At 41.6% G+C, this 26,580-nt stretch overlaps 1 protein-coding gene and 1 pseudogene across 3 annotated transcripts in view; both read right to left on the bottom strand.

Annotated features, from left to right (window-relative positions):
• IP6K1 (inositol hexakisphosphate kinase 1) overlaps positions 1–26,215 on the bottom strand; it is a 38,219-nt gene extending 12,004 nt beyond the window's left edge. The window contains exons 1-3 of one of the 3 annotated variants that reach the window (XM_043886782.1): positions 25,663–25,985; positions 24,793–24,873; positions 5,730–6,064 (exon numbers count right to left, since the gene is read on the bottom strand). In XM_043886782.1, coding sequence (XP_043742717.1) covers positions 5,730–5,952 — 223 coding nt within the window. In that variant the 5' untranslated portion in view covers positions 5,953–6,064; positions 24,793–24,873; positions 25,663–25,985. Of the gene's footprint in view, positions 1–5,729; positions 6,065–24,792; positions 24,874–25,662 lie in introns of all 3 variants that reach the window. The other 2 variants (XM_043886779.1, XM_043886781.1) reach the window with 2 other exon arrangements.
• LOC122683171 lies at positions 119–5,723 on the bottom strand (annotated as a pseudogene).
• Positions 26,216–26,580: the final 365 nt, after the last annotated feature.

The raw sequence follows: 26,580 nt of genomic DNA, 5'->3' as shown, positions 1-26,580 counted from the left end.
GGGACGACAGAGGATGAGATGGCTGGATGGCATCACTGACTCGATGGGCATGAGTCTGAGTAAACTCCGGGAGTTTGTGATGGACAGGGAGGCCTGGCGTGCTGCGATTCATGGGGTCACAAAGAGTCGGACACTACTGAGCGACTGAACTTTAACTGTAATGACTAGTGATGTTGATAGTCTTTCCCTGTGTTTGTTGGTCATCTGTGTGTCTTCTCTGGAGAAATGTTTATTCAAGTCCCTTGACCACTTATGAATAGGCTTGTTTCTTAACTTTTAATTGGCAAAAAAGAGCTAGAGTAGTTTCTTAGAGCACTGAAGTTCTGTCCATTGTTGTTTTTTACCTCAGGGTTTTTGCTTATCCTTGGAAGCTTGGAATATTCTTTCCATTGTCCTTTGTCCATAGTTGCTCCTCATCCTCCAGTCCTTTAAGTCTCTCCAGACACTCCTTCCCCAATCATCCTGTATCAGGGGCTCTGGTTTGGAAGCTTTATTACTGTCAATTACAGAACCTTATTTATTTTACTCAAAGTACTTAACACAATCTATAATTGTTTTGTCTATAATTTGTTTATTCTTTCTCACATTAGCATGTAAGCTCCATGAAGATATGGGTCTTTTTCGTCTTCTACACTAATGAGCACAGGGCCTGGCATCCAGTAGATGCTCAATAAATACTTGATAAATGAATGAGGCAAGGTTTTGAAAAACGATACAAGGCATTTAGCACTGCAAGCAGTAACACTTGATGACTACAGCTGGTCATATTAAATAAACGGAAATCCCTCTTCAAACCTACTGCCAAAATATAGAATATTAAAAATATATATATATATAGAATATTATTGGCATTTTTCCTTAGCTGAGTTTTAAAAACACCTGTGGTTCTGGCAATAAAGAAATGTGTATGTGATTGTGCGTTAGAATTAATATATGCATTTTCTAAACCTCTATGTTGAAAGGGCCTAAAAGCAAAGCCACTCCAGTGGCAATCAGAACATCCAGCACCAAGATCTTGTTTTTTCTAACTATCATTCCTATGATACAAGGAAGAAAAGCTTGTTGCAAAATCTGGTTCCCGAATCAGGGCAGAAAAATACAAGATGAGCCTGGAATATCTCTTGGTAACTGAAAGTAATGAAACAGCTAAAAATGATGAGGGGTATATGTCAAAAGTATACAAGAGCTAATGTTAAGGAGTCCCAGTGACCAAATCTAGAATAATTTGAGGAATAAAATACATACGTCCACACTGACAGATAAATGGGTGAGGAGGGATAATTCTTCCTTATAGAATTGTAATTTATTTTAGCTACTAGGTATAGAAGAAATGATTAAAAGAGATGTCATCATTAGGCATGCAATTTTGTTGTTGTTCAGTTGCTAAGTCATGTCTGACTCTTTGCTACCCCATGGAATGCAGCATGCCAGGCCTCCCTCTCCCTCACTCTGCAGTTTAGTAATTATCACAGGAAAGAACCATTGACCAATTGGAAAACTAGTATGCTATGAAGCAGGATATCCAGAGAGTCCCAAGGTATCTCTCCACATGAAACTCATTAATTACAACAAGAAAAGCCATAATTTTACAGTGCAAAAGCCAGGCAGACACCATCTTAACAAAGCAATCAAAGTTAAATCACCAGTAACAAGAGATGGACCTCCTGACATGATGAACTGAAGAAGATACTGGATCATTTCTACTGCCCAAGATATATAACCTCAATTTAATCATCAGGAAAGAGAAAACAAATCCAAATTTACGGACAATCTACAAAATAACTACTAGTACTCTTCAGAAGCATCGAGGTCATGAAAGACAAAGAAAGAGTGAGAAACTGTCCCAGACTGGAGGAGGCCAAGGAGGAATAAATACAATGTGAAATCCTGGACCTGAAAAATGACAGAAGTGAGAAAATAGCCAAAATTTGAATAAAGTGTACAGGTCAGCTAAAAGTATTACACCAAAGCTCCTTTTCTGGCTTTGATAATTATAAACCATGATATGGTTATGTATCTTTTAATGATGCTTTTATTTATTAATACTAGACAACCAACCTAAATAAAGCCTTTGATTTCAGTATCCAATAGGTATGAAATAGCAGCATTCTTAAGATCGAAACCCTTTAAATTCAGGTGCTGAAATTCACTGAAGGAACTTCAGGGCAGTGTTTAGAAGCGCCAGGTTTTCACAGGCCCTCACCCACTTTCTCACACTGGCTGCACCATCCCACTGCAGAGCTCCTGTCTGCTGGAGCACAGACCACAGCACAACTTCTGCCACAGTCAGCTCACTCCCAACAAGCCAGGGGCCCTTTCCGAAAGCTGAATTCATGGAGCAGAACTCAAAGGCTTCCCTCTTCTAGCTGAAAAATAGCTCTTTCTACCCAGCTACCAATAAGGGTTACATCTATAGCATTATGCTTCTGGTCAGAGAAAACCAAAAATTGTCTATCTTCCCTTCTCCTTCAATGGGATACATCACTGGGACACTGAACTTCATTTGAGTCTTTAGCACATTCTCTGGAATTAGAGTAAGACCCAGCTGATTCACGACAGGGCTGTTTTTTCGTCTGCTCACCAAAGCACTGAAGACGATTTTCTGGCATGCTCTCACTGAGTATGTGTGAAAGGTAGAGGCCCCTACAGTGGTCACGGAGAAGCCAGTACCACACAAGCAGGAGAGGGGAAGGGAGGGAAGGGGAGGGGTGAGGAGGGGGAGGGAGGAGAGTCGAGGCTGAGTTTGTGTTGATCAAGATGTCTTTCAGTGCCCTGTAATCCCTTCCAAACACTGAATTTCAGCCCACTGTGCTGGCAGCTGAAGCAGTGGGTTCATCAGCTTGGATTACGCTGGTTACATCCAAATCCACTTCTGGCATCTGAATCATCTTGCAGAGAACCATCAACTGCAACTTTCCATTCACACAGATATTTTCAAATATCATCTTGGTGGGAAAAGTAAAAATAAACCATCATCCTGGCAGAACTCAAGAGGTTGACGACGCTTCCTGAATCTCGCCTGGGGCTGCTGGTCTGGCCATGCACACAGGAAAGCCAGTGCAGGCATCTCCAGGGAGAGGTCAGCTGCACAGCGACAGGCTTCACTCGGCGCACTGGTATCATGGGAGCATTAGAGGACCTCTATTACTTTCGCAACTTTTCTGTAATTTTACATTTCAAAATAAAAAGTAAAGGACTTCTCTGGTGGTCTAGTGGTTAAGACTCTGCTTCCACTGAAGATACTGTAGATGCTAAAGACTTGCTATGGTTTTTAAAGACTTCTGTTCCCCAATCTGAGAGTAGGTTGTTAGGAAAACTGAACCAATAGATGACTGACAATCCTTCCCTGGGTGGCACCTTGAGATTCTAACTAGTCCAAGTTCTGGTGGTTGTGATTTAGTAAACATTTCTCTGGAGCCTGGGGTTCCACTTCATTTTAAAGGATTTTTTTTTCCTTCTTCCCTTAGCATCAGAAGAGGACTCCATGAGTTAACAAGGCTTGTAGTTTTTTTTTTCTGGTTTTGGCATTTTTATAGCAAAAGATTTGGCCATGATGTGTTGAGTGTAGATGGGTGGGCGGCTGAAGCTACATTTATAAAGCATTTGTAACTTGTTTCTTAGCCACTTAGAGACAGCAGTGTGTTTGATTCTCGCTTCTCTCTCGTTTTGCAGCGTTAAGAGTATTTATTCCTCCAAATTCAATATGCTCTGATTCTGTTCTGAAAACAGTAACAAACAGTTCGATTCAAAACTGCACAAAGGACTTGAATAGACACTGCTCCAGAGAAGATACACCAAACGGCCAATGGCACATCAACATCCTTCATTAGTCATTAAGAAAACACGCATCATAACAGTGCGACACCACTTCACACCCACCAGGGTGGCTGCACAATTGTTGCTATTGTTTTTAATGGAAAATAAGGGTTTGTAAGGATACGGAGAAAAAGAAACACTGCTGGTAAGAATGTCAAATGGTAGGCTAATATGGAAACCAGTTTGACAGTTTTTCAAAAACACTGAACACAAAATTACCATATGATCCAGCAATTCCACTCCTAGGTATATACCCAAAAGAACTGAAATCAGGGACTCAGGCAGGCATTTGTAAGGTAATACGCATAGAAGCATTATTCTTAATAGCCAAAAGGTGGAAACTCAGGTATCAGTCAACAGATGAACAGATAAATAAAATACGGCACATATTTACAATGGAATAGTATTCAGCCGTAAAAACAAATGAAGTTCTGACACATGATGAACCTTGAAAACATTATGCTAAATGAAATAAGCCAAATTCAAAAGGACGAACATTACATGATTCCACTTCTATGAAATATGTAAAATGGGCAAATTTATAGATACAGAAAGTAGATTAGAAGGTACCAGGTGAGGGGGAAATGAGTTATTTAATGGGTACAGAGATTTTGTTTGAGGTGATGTAAAAGTTCCAGAAATAGATAATGGTAATGGTACACAGCACAGTGAGTGTGTTTAATGCCACTAAATTAAACACTTAAAAATGGTAAATTTTGCTGTATAACAACACATTATAAATCAATTATACTTTATTTTTTAAAAAGCTGCATCCACCTTATAAAATGGTTAAATTTTATGTTATGTATATTTCACCACAATAAAAGAATTAAGGAAACAAAAGCCAATACCAATATGGACTGGTTTTTCTAAACCGAGGATCTCCCAAATAAAGCGTAGTGCAAACATGCCTGAATTCACACTGCTTTGGAAAAGGTGAAAAAACAGAACACGGGGAATTTCCCAGCAGTCCAGTGGTTAGGACTCAGTGCTTCCACTTGAGCAGCCTGGATTCAGTCCCTGGTCAGGGAAATAAGATCCCACAAACCATGCAGCACAGCCAAAATAAAAAGAACACAAAAAACGTAATTTATACGTGCATGGATGCATACTACGTCGCTTCAGTCATGTCTGACTCTCTGCGACCCTATGGGCCATAGCCAGCCAAGCTCCTCTGTCCATGGGATTCTCCAGGCAAGAATACTGGAGTGGGTTGCCGTGCCCTCCTCCAGGGGATCTTCCCAACCTAGGGACTGAACCCACATCTCTTATGTCTCCTGCGTTGGCAGGCAGGTTCTTTACCACTAGTGCCACTGGGAAGTCCCAACTTATACATAAGGGTCAGTCATAAAAACGTATACAGACAGTGATAAAAATCAGATTTTAAAACAAAGCGACTTAAATTCTGGTATACATTCATGGGGTTCTAGTCTATCAAGTTACATTATAAAGCAGATTACTTTTCCTTTAAAAGTTAGGACCTCCAGGCCCCAGTCCTCTAAAATTCTTACCATCCATTCTCCCCTAGCACATACAGACACAAGCTCCAGAGCACCTCCTCACCAGCTACCTCATCCCCTGAGCCTGGAGAGCATCCAATTCCTTCTCTGGGAGCAGAGAAGGGCTGCCCCTTCTCTCCTAGACCATCCCAGCCAACAGGGAAACCTCCTCAACCACAGCATGCTCTTTGCCAACGGCCTTAATGCTGTGAACTATTCTTCTCCGGTTTACCTATCAATGGACTCAGTTTTCAAAAAATAAAGACCTTGCTGATGCTTTCAAATTTTGCTTATCAAAGTGACTTTGCTGCAAGGAGACAAGAGAGACCCTCAACCGTATCACGTGGCCGACGGAACAAGGAAGCGGGGCTGAGGGCCTCCACGCTGCTCTCTCCACACTGGCCAGGGACTGACCTTTGTACTCAGGGGTGAACTCCTTCATCTCGGGCGGGAGGGACTCGTAGAAGCGCTGCTCCCGGGAGATGAGGGGCTTGCACACAGTGTGGTCGTCGTAGCGCATCATGCTGCTGTGGCCGCCCACCTGGTGGATGAAGGGCTCCAGGAGGACTCCCCGGTCTCCGGGCCGCCCCGCATTCTTGCCGTACTGCCCCACCTCCATGGTTTGACAAACACACATCGCGTTGGGGGCCAGCTGCACACCGAGGGCAGAGGATGTGGCACATGAGCCGCGACAGGTCCTGGCGGGCTGAGAGCCGACGGTCAGCGTCTGCTCAGCTGCTTCTTCTCTCCTGACAGAGGGAAGAGAGGAAAAGAGGGAATCAGGACACCCGGCAAGCTACAGCTTCTCAGGAGTTCACACCACATCCACTCCTGAGGAAGAACAGGGGCTGTGTCTTGCTCCCCACTATGTGTTCCCCGGGATGACAACACTGTCAGATCCCCGGGAGCGAGCTGGGCTGATTTCTGTTGAATGATGCAATGTGGGTCGCCTCCACCCATCTTTTGTACCATTCTGTCTGGATTTCTCACAACATCCAGTACTGGGAAGGGTCTCTCCCTGACTCGAGGAAAAGGTTTTGCCTCCAAAATCAGGTCACATGAGATTCCCAACTTTTCTGCTTAAGGTGTCAAGGACTTGGCAGGGAAAGCCATTCCCTCCTGAGTTGTAGAAGCATAAAAAGGTTTTGTTTTCCCCAAAGGTATTCAGACTTCATATTTCTTCTACTTTAAATCTACGGCCATGAACTTATGACCATGCCAAGCACCACAGCGCTTCTGTTCCTGTTTGATTCTACACAAACAGCGGGACACGGAAAAGCCCTTTGTACTTAAATAGCCTCGTTTTAATGTAAGTTTTCTCTCAAGAAAGTTTCTATAGTGTGACACTTAATAATGAATATATCTTTTAAATTAGGAATGTAGTAGGTAGGCAGGTGGGGGAGCGAAGGATAGCAAGTTTGGGATCAACAGAGGCAAACTATCATATACAGGATGGATAAACAACGTCTTACTGTTCAGCACAGAGGACTACATTCAATACCCTGTGATAAACCATAATGGGAAAGAAAATGAAGAAGAGTACGTATAACTGAGTCACTTGGCTGTACGAAAGAAATTAACATGGTAATAAATCAATTACACTTCAATAAAATTTTTAAAACTTAAAAAGGAACACAGCCGGCAAGACAACATCTGAAAGATCGAGACTAAAAGAAAAATATTTATAGAGCAGTAATATGGCTTTACCTGTGAGAGATAAACTATTACTTTTTCTGAACCTCCTCACTATGGGCAAAATGAGCTATGCTGTGCTGTGCTTAGTCGCTAGTCATGCCTGACTCTTTGCGACTCCATGGACTGTAGCCCGCCGGGCTCCTCTGTCCACGGGGATTCTGCCAGCAGGATACTAGGGTGGGCTGCCACGCCCTCCTCCAGGGGATCTTCCCAACCCAGGGATGGAAGCCAGGTCTCCCATATTGGAGATGAATTATTGGAGATGAATTCTTTACCATCTGAGCTACCAGGGAAGCAAAATCAGCTATATAGTAACACTATTGCAAAATGTAAAATTTTCTTTACTCCAAAGCTGCCTAGGAAACTATGTGCTATCAACACCATTCCCACTCCCCCAAACGGATCAGCATCCCTTTGTTCACTTAAGTTCTCCTTCAGGATACGGCTCCGACTCCATTCTCTTCGAACGAGAGTGTTATGCACACCTCTGTGTCTCCTGAGGCATCCTGTGCCAAGCCTACAGAAGCAATACATTCACTGTCCTGTCATCTATTTGTCATCTGTCACCACCACCAAACCACTCTCTCTTAACTCCATCTCGGGTTCGAGGCAGTTCCTGGCATAGAGCAGTGCTCACCAAAAAAAAAGGAAAAGCTTGTTAAAATGAATTAAATAATCTGAGGAAGAGGACCACGGTGAGTAAAAGCACAACTATAAGAAAATAAAATATGAAAGGACAGTGGCAGCGCTTAGGACACGAATCTACTGCAGAAGGCTTTTCTCAGGGTTCCTGGAGGTGTCCCCGGTGGCAGGAGACTTTAGGTAGCAATGTCAAGTGCTTCCGGCCCTGTCTCCTCCCCTTCACCCTGGGATGGCCTCTGATCACAGACGGGATACCAAGAAGGTGCTATGCTGCCTAGCCTGTGTCAGTGGGTATCTGTTTTAGAAGAGGGGATCAACAGTGCCAAGTGCCCCAGAGGAGTTAGGCATTAGGGCCATTCCCTGGACTCTGAGTTCAACATTCTGCAGTCTTTTCTGGGATCCTCTGCAGCCTCCACAGGACCAAAAGGCAGAATTCTGTCCGATCTCCAGTCACATCTGGACTTCGGATGTTTTGTTTCCACAGGATATCTACATAAAGTCATGGTACTGTTTCTGGGTCTGAAATACTTTCTTGGAAGTAAACATGTAAAATATACCATGTTCCTATAGCTCTGTTTTGGCATTTCTTTTTAAATAAACTGGGAACCTGAAAAAGTGGACGTACCCACTGGTCTACAAGGCATAGAGCCTTGTAATGACTTAAAAGTAAGAGACTTCAATTCTCCTCATGAAGACATGCCCGCTGCCAACTCTGTGGGATATGCTGATGGAGGTGAAGGGCTTGGGCTTGCCTCGCCTACTGCGCAGTTCTGAAAGTTTTAGCAAAAGCTCTGACTCTTTTTGATCAACAACCAGAGGTTGTTCTTGACGTCTGGGGTCCACCAAGGCCCACTGAAAAACCTGTGGGCTGAGAGCTATGGATGATGGCCTCTATCTCCACTACTCCTTTCCTAAGAGTCCCAATGTTGTTCACGTACATTGAACAACACTGTTCACGTGTTGTTCATGTTATTCCTTGAGCCAAACCTCAAGGGAACGTGAAACTCCATTCAAGCTCAGCGAGAATCCTGAACATTACTTCATTTCTTATGAATTGACTTAGGAAAAAGCATGTGACTCTATTTCCCAATGAGATGAGGGAAAGTTGGCCAGAGGTTTTCTGGGAACTTATCCTGCTCTTCACACGCAAGAAGGGCATCTCCTCTTCCTCAGGTTATTATTCTGATATCTGGATGTGACATCTGAGACTACTGCAGCTACCCCATGACTCTCAAACATCCCTGCCTAGGACAAGGCCAACATGCTGAGCACACAGACCAGGAAGAAGAAATCAGGGCTCCTGAAACTGTCACTGAAGTACTGGATATCTTGTTATGTAATAAAAATAAGTTTCCCTTTATTCTTTAAGCCAGTCGTATTAAGGTACCCTCTCACTTGTAATCAAAACCATCATAAATGAAAGGACAGAAATAGTTGCATCAAAATCCCCAAGTCTCCAGTTAATACATTTTGCACATAAAGTGGTCACTAACTGTTTTCTGATGACAACAAGGAGACTTTCAACAAATGATGAACAAGCTCTCTCACAAACGACAAAGGGACATATTCTCCATAAGCCTCAAAATGAAAAATGTGATTCTCTAATCTTTCCAGTGTCCCTGAAGGCAGAGCATCTGAATTATGTCTGGTCCACAGGGCTGGTACCAAGATACTAAACAAGAATCTGACCAACAGAAAACTCATTCTCTCACATGTAGAAATGAACCTGTCCAAATGCTCAAATAATTAGCTTAGAACTGATTCTACCTTGCTTCAACAGGAGGCAGACTATAAAAGAGATTTATACTCTTGCCACTTCAGGACCTTACTGATCATTTTTTAACAAATGGATCTAAATACAACATAATCAATAAATTGTACTTTCCAGAATGTAGTCACATCTCAAAGATTTTGCAGACTGTCCTCTGCAAATACACTGACCTCATTTCAAGTAGTTTATGCCATTCAAGACGTCAACAGCTTCTGTAGTCTTTTCTAGACTTAAGAAACTCCCAGCATGAAGAAAAACTTGTGAATTCTTTAAAAAGCTACAAACTGTCAAAAATATCACATAACTGAAATGTGAGGGACAATGGTTTCATTCCCATGGGTTGAACTAGAAACAAACCAAAAACTCCCTACCAGGACATTTTTTGTTTTGTAAACAAAACCTCCAAAGGCTTCCCCTGGGGAAAACTTTGTATTAATAAATAGTACTCTTTTCCCTATGTGGCATTTTAGAAATCGTGGCCAAGTTTCAGTTTTCTGTAGAGATCTTCTCTCATGTAAATGTGTTTCCAAATTACCAGTCTTGTCTGCTTTCCAGGTAACATTCAACAAGGCTTTTCTCTGCAAAGGTAGAATCCCTACAGATATAGACCTCTACGCTGGCAAGGGTTGGCTTCCTGGATGTCAAGGAAAGCAATGAAGGATTGTGCTTAAGCATTACAGAATAATCACTTTTTCCCTCCTATTTTTCTGGCCACCCGGCACCCATTCCCAACTAGGGATGGAATCCATGCTCCCTGCAGTGGAAACACGGTGTCTTAACAACTGAACTGCCAGGGAAGACCCACAAAATAGCCACTTCAATTCCACTACTCACGCAGACCCAGGGCCCACAGACGTGGAGGAACTTGAGGGGCAGAAAGCTGGTATTTATTAAAAGCATCTCCAGGAATCAAAGAGGCTCCCACACTTTCCCCAGTCATCCTTATGGCCCTTTGCTATGACTGACAAACGTGCAGAGTGAAAAGCAATTGCAGTTAGTATTGAATTCCTATAGCCTAATTCTTTTGACAGTAACATCTGAAGTGGCATTCACCCAGATTCAGAGTTGAAAGGAAATGTACTATTTTCTTTCCTCTCTATACCTTTTTGTCCTTGGCATAAACAGGGCATTTCTCATTTTGGAGGCACTAAGGACTGTGAAAAGAAACTAACTACAAGGAGGAACATTCTCTGGGTTTTGAGAAGGATCCTAAGGAAATCGTCTTAATCTGTTTTGACAGCTGTAGCAGAATATCACAGACTGAATGACTTACAAACAACAGAAATTTGTTTCTTAGTTCCAGAGGATGGTAAATTCAACATCAAGGCAATGGCAAATTTGATGTTTGGTGAGTCACTGTGTCCTCATATGGTGGAAGGGGTGAAAGGCCTCTCTGGGGCCTCTTTTATAAGGGCACTAATCCCATTCATGAGGGCTCCAACCTCATGACCTAATCACCATAAAGGTTCCCCTTCCAAATACCAACACACTGGAAATTAGGTGTCAACATATGAATCTGTCAACATATGAATCTGGAAAACAAACATTAAGTCTAGAGCAGAAATCACAATCAGTGTTTTAAGCTCTGCTGCCACAGTATCTATTCTTTTTCTGATTAGGCTTCACCATTTCTGCCATGACTTGGTAGAGTATTTTGGCGAGGAAATCTTGTTTTTGTGAAAACGTTTTGTGAAAACATTTTCTATGAAAATAGTTTGTAACTTTCTGGGTATTAGCATGAAAATTATTTTACTTTAAAATGTTTAAAAATAAGAAAATTCCCTCTGTGAAAACATGATACATTTCTGTACTTAGTAGTAAAGCTCCTTTTTGATGAACACAATCTTAAATAATGAAAATTAATTAACAATATTCTCTAATATTATGCATTAGAGTAGACAAGACCACTTGTTCTGATTACTGTGTCATTTTCACTGGCTTGTTTGTACTGTGGCCTGAATCAGGCTCTAGGGGAGGCAGGAGAAGGATAGTACCAAGTTAGGCTTTGGTTTGCCAAAACAGATTCTTTGGAAAATGGTAGTTTGGGGCTTGGCAAAATCATGTGGTGATTAAAATTACATGAATCCTACCCCCTAAATACCAGATGCAGTTTTAGTCCTTTTTTTGTCTTATAAAAAGACTGTCTGTGCCCTAATGAAAGGACCACTGGTTTGGTTTGCAGGGTTTTCAGCAATAACTGCATTTTCTTCAACACTGTCACTAGCCTCATGAGCAGTGCAAAGGTCTAACACTTGAGGATGAGAAGCAGAAGATATTCTTCACAAATGAGGATGCTGGAGTAACAGGGGCTTAAGTAGCAGCAACATCCTCCAAATATCCTGGTGATAGATGTTCAGAGAGGAAACAGTGTGGATCAGTTCTTTTAGATCACTGGCAGTTTATATTAAAATGGCTAAAATTGTGTCAGCTTATGAATGGACAACTTCCCCAGGGTTCCACTGCTCACCACCAGCTATAGAAGCCTCTGTTTGTCCTTCATTTTCTTTAGAAAGCTCTGGTTCCACATTTTACTGCATAAAATGGGAAGGAGGCTCATTTTTAAAAGAACCTGCTGAGATTCTCAAGTTGAATTTTTTTCGCTGGTGAACAGCAACACATAGAAATAAATTTGCCCTGTAAAGACATTAATTAACATTAGTTAGACTGACCTTCTGGTTATAGTAACTAACTTCTTGAACATATAATTAAACTCTGACATGAATTATGTCTCTATTCAAATAAAATAAAGTTTCTCATATTGCTCAAATTAGTATTTTCCTTTTTCAAAGCACAAGCTGCTGTGAGGTAAAATGATTATAAGGTGTTATTATGGCTTGTAAATTACTAATTGGGATATTTAATTCTATTAAAAAAAATAGGTGAATTGTGGTATATTCATACAGTGGAATACGACAGAGAAATGAAAAACCCAAATACAGCATAGAAGAATCTCACAGGTGTGATGTAGCAAGAAAAAGTCCAGATACAAAGGAGGCGATGTGCTGTGACTCTATACATATATGAAATTCAAAATGATAATGAAAATCACAACAGTGGTTTCTCTGGGAAAATACTAATTGAGAAGGGGCCTGAAGGTAGAAGTGACAAAGATGAGCACTGTACATATGCACTGAGCTGTGTGCCTAGATTTTTGAACTTTACTGTAAGTCAGAACTTAAAAGGGAAAAAAGAAAAAGAAGAGTAGTCCTCTACACCAACAGAATACATTAGAAAATGAAAACTATTTAAATATATTCTATTTACAACAGCAACCAAAACTATATAAAGTACCTATAAATCTTTAAAAATTATTACAGATCAATAATAAAACTTTATTGAAGGACCTAAAAGAAGCCATAAATATACCATACTCATGGGGTGTGGGGCTCAATAGTGAAATGCAATGCAATTTCAATAAAAATTCCAAGAGACTTTTTTTGACAAACTTGACAATCTGACTTTATATTCACATGGAGGAGTAAAGACCAAGTAATGTCGCTAGACAGCAATGTCAAAGGGCAGAAAGATGATCTGCCCTCCCCAATAGCAAAACTCCTTATGGAATTATAGCAATTAAGACAGAGTATGATATTTTGCAAAGAGAGGCAAAAAGATCTTAGGGTCAGACATGAGAGTGGATGTGTGTAACTGAAGTAGCATTTCAATACCCATTTAATCAATTGAAAAAGATATATCTCATAACAGACTACACACAGATAAAATTCTATCCTTACCTCCAACTATATTCCAAAATAAATTCCCAACATACAAATGTGCAAAATAAAACTTGAAGGTAATTAGAAGAAAATTTAAATGCCGTTTGACAATAGATTAGGTAAAATTCCATAAGATATAAAACACACAAACCACAACAGGAAACACTGATGAATAAGACCACATTAAAAAAAATATTAATTGTAACAGCTTTTATTGAAGGATAATTTACAAACCATAAAATTCACTTAAGTGTACAATACAATGATTGTTAGTAAATTTACAGAGCTGTACAACAGTCCCCACAACCTAATTTTATAGTATTTCTATCACTCCTAAAGACCCCTCATAACCACTCGCAATCGCCCCATTCCTACCACCAGCCACAATAAAACAGTCTTTTTTGTATAAGAGAATCGTAAGATAAAAGTCAGACAAAGAACAGGTATTTGCAATATTGATAATTATCAGGAAAATCAGTAAACAATATATGAAGAATTCCTATAAATAAAAGTGGAGGAAAATAAGAAAATGGAAAAAAGATGAGGCTCAGTGGCTAATAAACATGTGATTAAATGCCCCTCTTCACAAATACTACAGAAATGCAAACTTAAACATGAAATGATTTCAATTCTATAAGACTGGAAAAAATAAAAAGTATAAACATCCCAAGCACTGGCCAGCCAGGGAGAAATGACTTCTCTCTTATTATGATGATGGCAACACAAAACCAAAGTTGTGTGCCCTCCACAACCCAGCATGTACCCAAGACAGCAGGTTCTAAAACGTCCTCTGCAGCATTGCTGTAACAGAAAAACGGGCAATGACCTAAAGGTCCATCAGTGGCAGAATGGATAAATGAATAAGTGTATTCATAAATTGTACAGTTCCGAATTAATAATCCACATGTGTCAACATGAATACATTTCAAAACAAATGGGAAAAAGCATGTTTGGAAATATTTCTAGTATGCCATCATTGTAAATTTTTAATACATAAAACACCATACATGAATTTATGGACACATATATGTATTAACAAGAACAATGATGTGGAATGGAAGAATATGCATCAACTTTACAGGAGGAAAGGAAAGGAGGAGGCTGGTTATCTAGGAAGAAAAGGGAACTTCAGCTCTTTTAATAATTTTTAATTTCTTTTTTAAAAAGTCTGAAACAAATATGGTAAAATGTTAACATTTTCTAATCCCTGTGCCCAGTATACTAGTATCATTCTCTGAACTTGTATATCTTTAAATAAAAAAAAAGTCTTCACAGTGTTAAAAAGCCTGATGTTAATACACAGTAAATGACAGAATAACATGCTAGCAATGGTTCCAAAGTAGGGTATGAATACCTGGAATTGTGTGAAGTGAAAGTTGCTTAGTCATGTCTAACTCTTTGCAACCCCCATGGACTAGAGTCCATGGAATTCTCCAGGCCAGAATATTGGAGTGGGTACCCTTTCCCTTCTCCAGGGGATCTTCCCAAGCCAGGGATCGAACCCAGGTCTCCCGCATTGTGGGTGGATTCTTTACCAGCTAAGCCACAAGTGAAGTCCAAGAATACTGGAGTGGGTGGCCTATCCCTTCTCCAGAGGGTCTTCCAGATCCAGGAATCGAACCGGGGTCTCCTGCATTGCAGGCAGATTCTTTACTGACTGAGCTATGAGGAAAGCCCTGCTGCTGCTGCTGCTAAGTCGCTTCAGTCGTGTCCGACTGCGCGACCCCACAGACGGCAGCCCACCAGGCTCCCTTGTCCCTGGGATTCTCCAGGCAAGAACACTGGAGTGGCTGAGGAAAGCCCTAATTGGGTAGAAAACATTACAACTCCTTGATCTGTCTTCCTCACTTGGCTGTCAAGCACCACTCTCTCCTCATTCTCCTGGTACTCAATCTACTTTGCTGGTTCTTTCTCTTCTTCTCACACTTTTAACGCTGGAGGCCTCAGGGCTCAGTCCTTGGTCCTTCTCTGTTCAGCTACACTTTCAGTTCAGCCCTCTTTCTGGAGCACCAAATTCATATAACTGACTGCCTATTTGATCTAGGAAGTTTAAATTTAACATTTCCAAGATAGAACTCATCTCCCCAAAGCCCCCAAAACCTCTCCACCTGCAGTCTTACCCATCCCAGCTCCATCTTTACAGCTGCTCTCACAAAAATCCTGACAGTCATTCTTGATTCCCTTCTCTCAAACCCCACTGCAGTAGGCTATCATGTAATCCTACTGAATCTATCTTCAGATAGATCCAGCTACTTACCATCTCCAGTGCTACCACCTGGTATGATCACCAGCATCTCCCCCCTCCTCACTGGCGTTCCAGCTTCCATCATGGCCCTCCTGCAGCCTGTTCTCAGCCAGGGGCTCTGGTAAACTAAGAGTCAGAGCATGTGACTTCTCTGTTCAAAACCCTGCAATGGCTCCTATCTCACCCAAGGCCTTGCCATAACCTTCAAGTTCTGCATTCCTCCTCACGCCCGTTTTCCCTCTAATCTGATTCCTATCCTCTTCCCTTTGCTTATTACCTCACTCTAAGTCACACTGGCTAGACACACAGGGAGATTCCTACTCTGGGGTCTCTGCACCAGCCATTTCTTCTGTCTGGACCATTCTTCCCCAGATATCCAAGTGGCTAACTCCCTCACCTCCTTCGCTCAAATCTCTCTCCATGAGGTCTACCCTAACCTCCCTAAGTTTAAACTGCAAACCCATTTGGATGTTTCATCTTCCTTACTCTGCTCTTTTTCTTTTTTTCATGGCATGTTCTATGTTTTATTTATTGATAATGTCTATAGTTTATTATTTTTATTATAATGATGTCAGATCCATGAAAGAAAGCATATTTTTTCACTAATATATATAATCCAAAGTGTCCTGCATGTGGTAGCGACACAATAAAAACAGACGTATGCATATGATGTATATAACAGATGTGTACAGCAGTAAAAGTACATGACATGGAAAATGTTCATGACAGCACAAGATTTTTCTTTCTCTTTTTTGTTTACTATTAGGATTGTAAGTCAAAAAAGTTTACAGATTTCTAACCTAGGGCTACCAAAACAGAACAAAGAGTTAACTTGGCTTTACAGAGAAGAAAGCATGATAACCAAAGCATAGAATTCCAGACCAAAGAAAGAGAACGTAAAATTCTGTTTTGACTCTAAAAAGAGTTGATGTATGAAAAAAGAGGTTTAAATGTACCTGGATAAAAATGGCAATTAACAGAAACTAAACAAGATATGTAAGAAAAAAGAAGATAGCCTATGAGGAAGATAAAATCATTTTTATTACTAACACAAAAGAGAAACAAGGGGCGAAAAATCAGACAAACATACAGAAAATCTCAATTATAAAGAATAAACCATCTCAGAGAACTTAAACTAAATTTAAAAGATATAACTAGTTTTGCTTGTTTTAATTCAACAACACAGCAAGCCTAGAAAGTGGCAATGAATAAAAGCCCTGGCAAAGACAGAGAAATTCCAATCAGATACAGTGCAGAATAAGGTCCAAACTATTTTAAGAATTAGGAAGGCATTGTCTTCACAGAAAGAGAAAGACAATACCTGGTCACCAAGTTTGTCCAAGTTTGTTAGCTGGGCGGGCACAGACACTCCAAAATGCAGATCAGCAGACAGGCACTCTAAGGAGCTGGTTAAGAGTTGGTAATTTTGTGGCCAATGTATTTTTATAGCCTCAGACTAATCACCTGAGTTTGGTATGCAATCATTTTGTAAAAAGAAGTATCCTTGGTACCTTCACACTGCACAGGTATATTTGTAAATTTCCTCATATTTTCATTAAAACTGGTTTAGAAATCCAATATTTCTACTTCGAAAACTAAATATACTCAAGCACTACAAGTATAATGCCAAAGTATCATGCCCTTAAAACAAAGCATATGAAATGTATTTAGTCTTTTGAAAGTCTATAAAAAGTAATTTAAACTTGGTAAGGCAAGAAAGCTAAGTAAAATTTTGGCACTAATTCAATAATTTATCTTTGGTTTGTTTTTTACTCACCAAGGGAAAAACAGCAAAATCACTCAACTGAAAAGAACACAATGGACAGATAAGTCACTCTTACAGAAAACAACATATAAAGCTCTAGTTGCATAGCTCTGGACTGTGTGAAAACTCATTTCTAACTATTTCAGAAATAAAAAGCTGATACAGACTCTAAGAGGAAGATACTCTCAAATACTTTCAAATTCAAGGACAAAAAAAAACTACAGCTGAAAACATGAAAGCATATTTGTTCTCTAAAGCATATAATCAAGGGAAACTAATGTGTTCTTAAATTCAAGCCAATTCTTGCTTTTATTAATTCATATGGGACTGTAGGGGGCTTCCCATGTGGCTCAGTGGGTAAAGAATCCATTCGCCTCCAATGCAGGAGACTCAGGCAGACACAAGTTCAAACCCGGGGTTGGGAAGATCCCCTGGAGGAGGGCGTGGCAACCCCTTCTAGTATTCTTGCCTGGAGAATCCCATGGACAAGGAGCCTGGTGGGCTACAGTTCACATGGTCGCAAAGAGTCAGATACAACTAAAGTGACCGAGCACACACGCATGAGACTGTAGGTGCTGGTAAGATTAGTTATACTTATGAGGGTTAAAGAGAACAGTCCTCCTTCCTTCACACCCCAAGAACTGTTTCAGGCTCACAAACCTCACCTCTGAGGAAGACAGAAACAGAGAGAACATTCTTGAGGTAAGGATAGCTGCCAACTTGATTGCCCTTCCAATCTACCAGGGACTGGAACATCCCTCACCTAGAAACCAGAAATATGTGCAAAGACCTAGAGCAATCTGGAAGGTCTGAAATAAGGGGAAGGGGGAAAAAAGGCTTAAAGGTATCCTTTTTGTTTATCCTCAGAGAAGAGGTTGCTTAGACATCTGGGTCCTATCCAGGAGCAAGGGACCTAGTGGAACCCTTCTGAGGATACCAGGCTGAGAGCAAACAGGTTGAGTTCCACTTTACACACACACACACACATATACATATACTTGTGCTTAGTCGCGCAGTCATGTCTGACTCTCGGTGATCCCATGACTGTAGCCTGCCAGGCTTCTCTGTCCATGGGATTTCCCAGGCAAGAACACTAGACTGGGTTGCCATTCCCTTCTGCAGGGGATCTTCCCAAGCCAGGGACTGAACCCAAGTTGCCTGTGTCTCCTGTATTGGCAGGTTCTTTACCACTGAGTCATCAAAACAAATTATTTCTTTTGCTTTTGTTTTTTCATTTTGTTTTGTTTTGTTGGGCCGTGCCATGTGGCATGAGAGATCTTAATTCTCCGACCAGGGATCGAACTCATGCCCTCTGCAGTGAAAGTGCAGTTTTAACCACTGGACTGCCAGGGAAGTCCCCCCAAAGCCAAATTATTTAAATATTCTAACTGTTCATCCGGGCAGTTGTTTAAGTATATACAGGTGTAAAAATCATAAAATGTTGTGCACTTTATAAATATTTCATACTTCAGTAAGAGTTACTTTAAAAGGGAACAAAAATTTAACAGGGAAAAACCAATCATTTGAGGGGGGAAAATCTGTGCCTAAACTAACACTGGAAGGCAGAGTTTATCTGTCATGAAAAGGCATAGGCACTGTCTGAGCAATGACACTCCCTGGCTGTGTTGCCTAAACATTACTCTCAGTTTCCTCAAATGTAAAGTGAATGTACTGTTACTTGTCTCATGGGTCTATTAAAAAAGAAATTCCTTCTCTTTTATCCACTTAGTTATTCAAAAAAAAGGAAAAAAAGCCATGAAGACCAGGGACTATAGATTCCAATCAAATGTGGAATATTACATACTGGTTCTCTCTTTGAACAAACTATAAAAAATACAGTAAACTAAAAATTAAAGATACTTCAAAATTTTACTAAAAGGCTCTCTTAAAGAAGCAGTATTTCAAGAGTAATTTTCTCGCTTCAGCCAACTCCCACGTGAAAAGTTTCATTCACCTTAAATACCCACCCTACCTTCCATCCAGAAAATAGCATTTTAGCAACTCTGTAAGAATCAGTGTTATTCTTTAGGAGATTTGAGATGCTTTATTTTTGTGTGTGTGTGGTTTTTTTTTTGGTTTGTTTGTTTTTCTTTTTTTTTTTGAGATGCTTTAAAAGAGGATGCTGATAATCAAGTTCTCGGCTGTAAAGAACTAGTCATTGAACACTGGCACAAGAAGTCAATGAAACAGAATTCAATCTGCCAAACATAGGTATGAATATGCAGTGTAGATAAATGACCTCAATGGGACGGGGTGTTAGGGATGAATACTCATCACCAAAAGCACTACCCACTGCTCCCAGAAATTAAAATCTGGAACACTTAGCTAGGACCCTCTGGTTGGTGCTAGTTTTCAAACAGCACCCATGGAAGATCATCAGACAAAGACGAGTCAAGCTTTTTTAAAAAAAAAAAGAAAGAAAGAAAAGTTGCATATGAATTAAAATTAATTCACGTGTATAACTTTTTTTTTTTAGATACCAAAATACCAGCCACATGACCAACAGTCCAGAGAGGCAGTACCAATTGTGGTAACCAAGCTTGGTTACTTACAAAGGCGCAAATCACCATGGCCAGGCTCCACAAAGAGATGCAGGATGAACCCTGTGGATGACCAAGAAGCCTCCTAACCTGCATCAATTAACAGAAACCCAGAATCGTGACAAGTAACTGAAGCTCTTAGAGCAAACAGACCCCCTCAATCTAGAAGGTCGTGTCTACTTGCAATAGTTCCTAATTATTCCAACTTCCCACTTCAATAGAATGCCCATTTGTTTCTGACTTAGTATGGGTATATCTGGAAATCTGGCAAAAAACAGAAAATGAGGCTTTGAGCTGAGAACTACGAGGAGGAGTAATAACAAAACTGGGCCCAGAGTCCATAGGACTGTTCAACCTTCTCCTAAACAGTGTCCATGTGATATAGTCTGGGGGTCAGGGAAATTCTACGTATAGATATTTACCACAGAGAAATGAAAACATGTACACACAAAGACTTGTATGAGGACATTTATTACATCTTTACTCATAAGAGCCAAAAACTAGAAACAACCCAAATGCCTATCAGCAAACAATACGGCCATAAAAAGGAATACTGCTATTGCTAAGTCACTTCAGTCGTGTCCGACTCTGTGCCACCCCATCCCTGGGATTCTCCAGGCAAGAACACTGGAGTGGGTTGCCATTTCCTTCTCCAATGCATAAAAGTGAAAAGTGAAAGTGAAGTCGCTCAGTCATGTCCGACTCTTCGCAACCCCATGGACTGTCGCCCACCAGGCTCCTCCGTCCATGGGATTTTCCAGGCAAGAGTACTGGAGTGGGGTGCCATTGCCTTCTCCGAAAAAGGAATACTACTCAGCAATAAAAAAGGAAGACACCAAAACAGATGAATCTCAGAAACATCATACTAAGCAAAAGAAACTAGATATGAAGGAAAATATAATCAATTTCCAGTACTCACAGTAGTTATGTTCTCTAAAGTCACTGCAAACAAAAAAAAGAGTTAGTGAATACTGTGCCGCTGCTCCTAGAGGAAACAAGAGTTAAGTTTCTGTGAGCCTCGGGTCACAGCACTTCCACCAATCAATCAATTTTTAACCTTTCAGAGCTACATACATATAATATATAACACTGTATGTATATTACTGTTTAAAGACACTTTTTAAAATATATAGTTGACTCATAAACACTGAACTCTCAGCCAACTGCACTATAACTCAGACCTAAACAAACCTTATCTAACACATGTATTTCTTCATAAGGCGCTTCACATCCTTCTTATACTTAAGAAGATTAGACAGCACTCCAGCACTGGTTACTTGGGAGCCATTTTAACCATCAATATTATCCATAAAAAACACAAAAACATGAATCATCATGTCGCTAAACAGACCATGAAAAGAACACCTGTTTACAGAGCGAGTATCCCCCACTTTTCAAAAATTCACTTTACGCCACTTTGTTTTTATGAAAGACCGACATTAGTACTGCTTTCGCTAACCAGAACAGATCCAAAGAGCACGTTCACGTTTATGAAAAGGCAGCAAGTGAAGACAGCATTCAGTGTTTGCTTTGCAGGGAGTCGCTGCAGAGGCGGAGTGCACCCAGAGCAGCGAGATGGGCACTGCCAAGCTCCTGTCCTGGGAGCTCCACTCAGCATCTCGAGCTGCTCGGCTCTCACCTGTCTGTGAGCGTCTGTGCGTCATCCTGATTTACACTGTGCGTCCGCTAGCCAGAGGAGTCCTAAGGCAATTGCTTTTTTCACTCTGTGTCATTTTGGCTCACCAAAGGTTTTACAGGAGCACTCTCCATTCATCCGAAAGCACTCTACCTTCACCCGAAATCAAGGCAAATCTGTACTACAGCTCAAACAAGGCAGCAGAGTGGCACCTCGTTCCCCTTCAGCGTCCCTAATTTACTGCCAGCTAACCTCTGATGTAAATACATCATTTACCAACCCAGAAGTTTATACTACACTGTTGACTGCAACAAGGTACCAATTAGGATGTCCTGCATGATCTCATTTTTGTAAAACTTACAAAAAAATCACTTGAAGAAATATGGTCAAACAATAAAACACTAACAGTGAAATTACGGACAGTCCTGTTTTTATTTCTTGTTACTCATATATTATCTTTTTTTAACCTAGTTAATATACATTACTGGTAAGTTATTTTTTATAACAGCTTCAAGATATAATTCACATAGCATACAAGTCACCCATTGAAAGTGTACAATTCATGGGACTTTCCTGGTGGTACAGTGGTTAGGACTCTGCTTCCACCATAGGGAGCACGGGTTAAATCCCTCATCAGGGAACTAAGACCCCACATGCCACAGGGCATGGCCAAAAAAATTAAAATAAAAAATAAAAGTGTACAATCTAAGAGCTTTTAGTATATAAAAGTTATGTGTAACCATCACTACAGTTTTAGAACATACCCATCACCTCTCATCTCACCCCAAGCCCTAAGCAATCACTCATCTACTTCCTATCTCTGTAGATTTGCCTCATCTGGATGTTTCATATATTAAATCATATAATATGTGACCTTTTGTGTCTGGCTTCTTTCACTTAGCATAATGTTTCCCAGGTTCAGTCATGTTGAAATATATTTTGGTACGTCACTCCTTTTTACTGCTAAATGATATTCCATTGTATACATAAAATATGTATATACCATATTTTATTTATACATTATCAGTTGATAAACATTTGGGTCATTTCCCCTTTTGGTTATTATGAATAACACTGCTATAAACACTCATATATAGGTTTTTGCTTGTACATGTTTTCATTTTTCTTGGGTAGATAACTAGGGAGTGGAATTGCTGGTAACTCTAACCATTTGAAGAACTGCCAGGCTATTTTCCAAAGTGACTGCATCATTTCACATTCTCACAAGCTGAGTATAAGGACTCTGAGTTCTCCACATCCTCACCAACACTTCTCATTATTTAACTTTTTGATTACAGAGTAAGTTGCTTATAAGTGTTCATTCAATCATAACAGGCTCAGATTTTTATGATCTTCAAGGTACTCTTATTTCCTGACATCAAAATTTCGATTTGAAAAGAGTTCAAGAGAGAAAAAAAAAAAAAAAGAGTCCAGTCCTAGGCCTGCTCACCTTCTGGAAAATGAGGAGACAGGAATAAGTGAGCTAAATCCCCACCCACAAATAAAAACTTTTACAGAAAAGATGAGATTTTCTAAGTATTCAAAAAAAACAAAGTCTCTATCAGGGATCCAGCACTGAAATGAACATATGTTCCCATCAAAACTCATTTGCAATGCCTCTTACATAAACCCAACTTCAAACTGTAATAGCAGCAAACATGAATGAGAGTCTCAATCTACCACCTCTTGTAAAAGAACCAAGATTGCTTAGGTTTTCCCACACAGAATTCATTGCTTAAATCCTGCTGTAGTACAGGAAGAGAAATGAAATAAGATTTAAGATCGGGGCAAAAGCACAGATCTACTGGTGCAACATACAAAATGCCTCTCTGCTCCAAGCCAGAGACAGCTCCACCTGGCTTTCCCCAGCTCTACCCATCACTGCTCCTTACAGTTTCAGGGCAGCACTGGGAGGACAAGCAACAAACACTACTGACACGATTACAGCAGCCCAAGGTGGCAGTGAGAAGACCCAACCAAGAAGAGAGTCTAAGCATCTCAATGCTATGCTCACCCAATACATGTTTTCCGAGTCAAAAGTAGCCAGGAAGAGGGATGAGCCACACAGCCATTTCTGAGATGCAGAATTACTTTCTATTGTTGGGCTTCAGTTCTGCACTATGTGCAAGTCCTGCCTCTTACAGAATGATGTGGGCCTCCGTGCGGTGCTAGAGTGCAAGCCCTCCGGGCAGTGGAGGACGTGGAGATCCATGGTGAAAGTCTCACTTCTACCTGCCTATTCCCTCCAATTCCCTGTTTAATTAGAGGGTGTTCCAACTCAGGCACATTTAGTACATTTTTATGAACATTTAGTTCTCATCTACTACATGCAGGTACAAGAAGACACAAAACTACAATCTCTGCAGCAAAGGGGTTAGGTCTAATCAGAAAAAAAGCTATTCTTAAAAGAGTATATACTGTGTCATTGTTTTTGATAAGGGCAATAATGCCACTGCAGTTCAGAGGGAGTAGAATATTCCTAAGGACAGGAATGTTTGGGGGAGTGTTTCATAAAGGAGGTAGGAAGGACCTGGGCTGGACTTAAGAGAGAAGTGAAACTGAAGGCAAAGGGTTATCCCCAAGAGGAGCAAAAGGAAATGGATTAGCTGGCAACAGGATCTGTGTAAGAAAATATCACAAATGGAATGATTACCAAACCGCTGGCGAAGTGAGGATTAGGACAAACCTGGGAGAGGTGGGTTGGGACCAGCTGGGCAGCAGCACCGTAAATGCCACATCAGGACATCAGATTTCATCCTATATGCCTGCAGCAGTTTTGACTCATTAAGTCTGCTGCTCATAATAGTTAAAAATGCTGACATTTACAGATGAATTATGTACATACAAAGTTAAAGTAGATGGAAGGTCCGCTATCCTAATATCCTACTTATTTGCACTTAAAAATGCCCAGCACAGAAGTACTGCTATTAGCTATCTCTTGAGTAACAAAATAGGCTTAATCAAGCAAGCATCATCTAATACTCCTGAGTATTCACAAGGCAGTAAAAGCATTAAAAAAAAAGACAATAAAAGTTCTTGGCTATTCTGTAACTTCCTTGAGGCAACAGTTCTAACACAGAGTTAGACCAGAATGGACTGTAATGGACCCCTGAACCTAAAATTGCATGCAAAAGTTAGAGTAGTTAAGAAGACCAAGGAAGAGATCTGTTCTCTTTCTACATCTCAAAGATACCCGAAACAGACTAAGAGCCTAACCTATGGTTATTTTTCACAGAAAACAGCAAGAATTTAACCCTGTGGCAGCCTTAACTTTCTAAAAAAAGTGTTAATCAGAGGGGAGTTGGGGGGAAGTTAGTTTGAGGCCATTTTGAGAAGCTCCTAATATTTTTGTGTCTTCCTTTCTTGTAAAGAACTGCCCAAGGAACTGGTCTCACCAAAATGAAAATTCATTCAAGATTCAAAAAATGGCCCAAGGGAGGGTAAAGAAATACCTAAAGACTACTCACTCAACTTCTCTCTCCTCACAAGGCAAACAGCAACAGGCCACCAGCTGCCTCTGGTTTCAGCATCTTCTCCAAAAGCATCTCCTGACCAAAGGGATAGTTTCTTGCAAAATTAAACATTCTGAGGTGATAAGATCCTGACACAAACACACAAAGTATTGTTGTTCAGCTTCTTAGTCGTCTCAGGCAGGCTTTCTGTATGACCACAAACAGAAGCCTGTGCTGAGAAACCAAGGGACCACAGACAAGCAGAAATGTTTTCTGGAGCCCTCAGCACGTTTCCTAGACCTGCACACCTTATGCGGGGTCTCTAACCCTCCTACCCTCACAAAAGAAGGGAGCCTGGAAGTCTGTTTCACTGGGCAAGATACATTTACCCTGTTAAAAGTTAATTTGGCATTCACGAGACAAAAAGAAGTTTCATTTCTTTTTCTGATTCTAACACCCTCTTACATTTCTTTTGTCTCCTTGACTACACTTGGCAGATTATCTTTTTAGGCGATAAAACCAATCAAGTTACCACCAATACTCACTTTCTCCCAGAGGCAAAAGAGGAAGCCCTTACCACAACTCCAAAAAGTGATTCAAAACAACAAAATAAATATATATAAAAATATATGTCCCGAACCAAAATTCGGGCATCAAAGGGCATTTGATCAGGCCCTTCAGGAAGACGCAAACGGTGAGCTCCGAGGAGTTCAGGAGGCAGGCGTCGGGCAGAGGGGCCTTTGCCTGTTCTGAATCACAAGGGCCGTCACACTGGCCGGCCTGCTTTGCGGGGGCTTTCGACTGGTTGATCTAGTCTTAGTCTCAATCGGTCTGAAAGTCACTCGCAGGAGCGACATCTAAGAAAACAGTACGTGCATTTCTCACCTGGGAACAACACAAGACCCCGGAGAGCACCAAGCTGGCACTGGACACGTTTCAGCGCTGCGGGTCAGCGGAGCCCAGGGCTTCAGTCACAGAAACTAGTTTCCCGCTACCCCGCCGGCCAGCCCTCAGGCGCGGGGCTTTCGGAGCTCTACCCCGAGGCCGTCCTGCGACCTCGGCACCAGCATCGAGGAGACTTCACGGGCGGCCGATCAGGACGCTCGAGCGATGCTCAGCCGATGCCCCTGCCCTGCGCGCGCCTGCTCCAACCCCGCGCCCGCCGCCGCCCGCCCCGCGGCGTCAGGCCGGTCTTTCGGCCCGGCTCCTGTCACTCACCGGCCCGGCCCGGGCAGCGGGTGCCCACGGCTCCCAACGGGAGCTGGGCCCCCCGGGCCTCCAGGTTTCGGCCCGCCCCCTGGCAGGCAGCGCAGGTGGCTGAGATACGCAGGAGCGGCCCCGCACCGGCCGCTCGGTCCAGCTCCCGGCGCTGCCCACTAGGTACGGATCAACAACAAGATGGCGGCCAGCCGAGGGGGCGGGGGCCGGGCGTCATAGTAACCAGGACGGCAAAGAACCCGCCCCCAGCTTAGAATACTCCCAATCAACAACCTCTTTGCCCGACGCCCAGTGTAGTGCCTCCCGATGACAGGTTGGCCGGCCTGTCAGTCAGAGCCTACCTCTCGCGGCCCAAGCCGAACGCTTCAGCACGTGACTGTGACGGCACGGATTGGCGCACGCGCGCCGTTCCTGGAGTTGCTGGAGGCAGAGCTTTGGCTAGCTATTCCGGAGGCCGTAGCGCCCTTGGCATCCGTGAGTTTTCGGCTCCTCAGGGGAGCCGACAGCGTCTTCTCATGCACGCATGCACACTTAGGGAATGTCTGCTGTATGCTTTTTTTGGTCACTCACCCTGGAAGGCAGGAC

Source organism: Cervus elaphus, chromosome 24 (genome assembly GCF_910594005.1).
Source record: "Cervus elaphus chromosome 24, mCerEla1.1, whole genome shotgun sequence".
NCBI lineage: Eukaryota > Metazoa > Chordata > Mammalia > Artiodactyla > Cervidae > Cervus > Cervus elaphus.
Note: the sequence above shows the minus strand (reverse complement) of the source record. Positions and strands in the feature narration are given on the sequence as shown.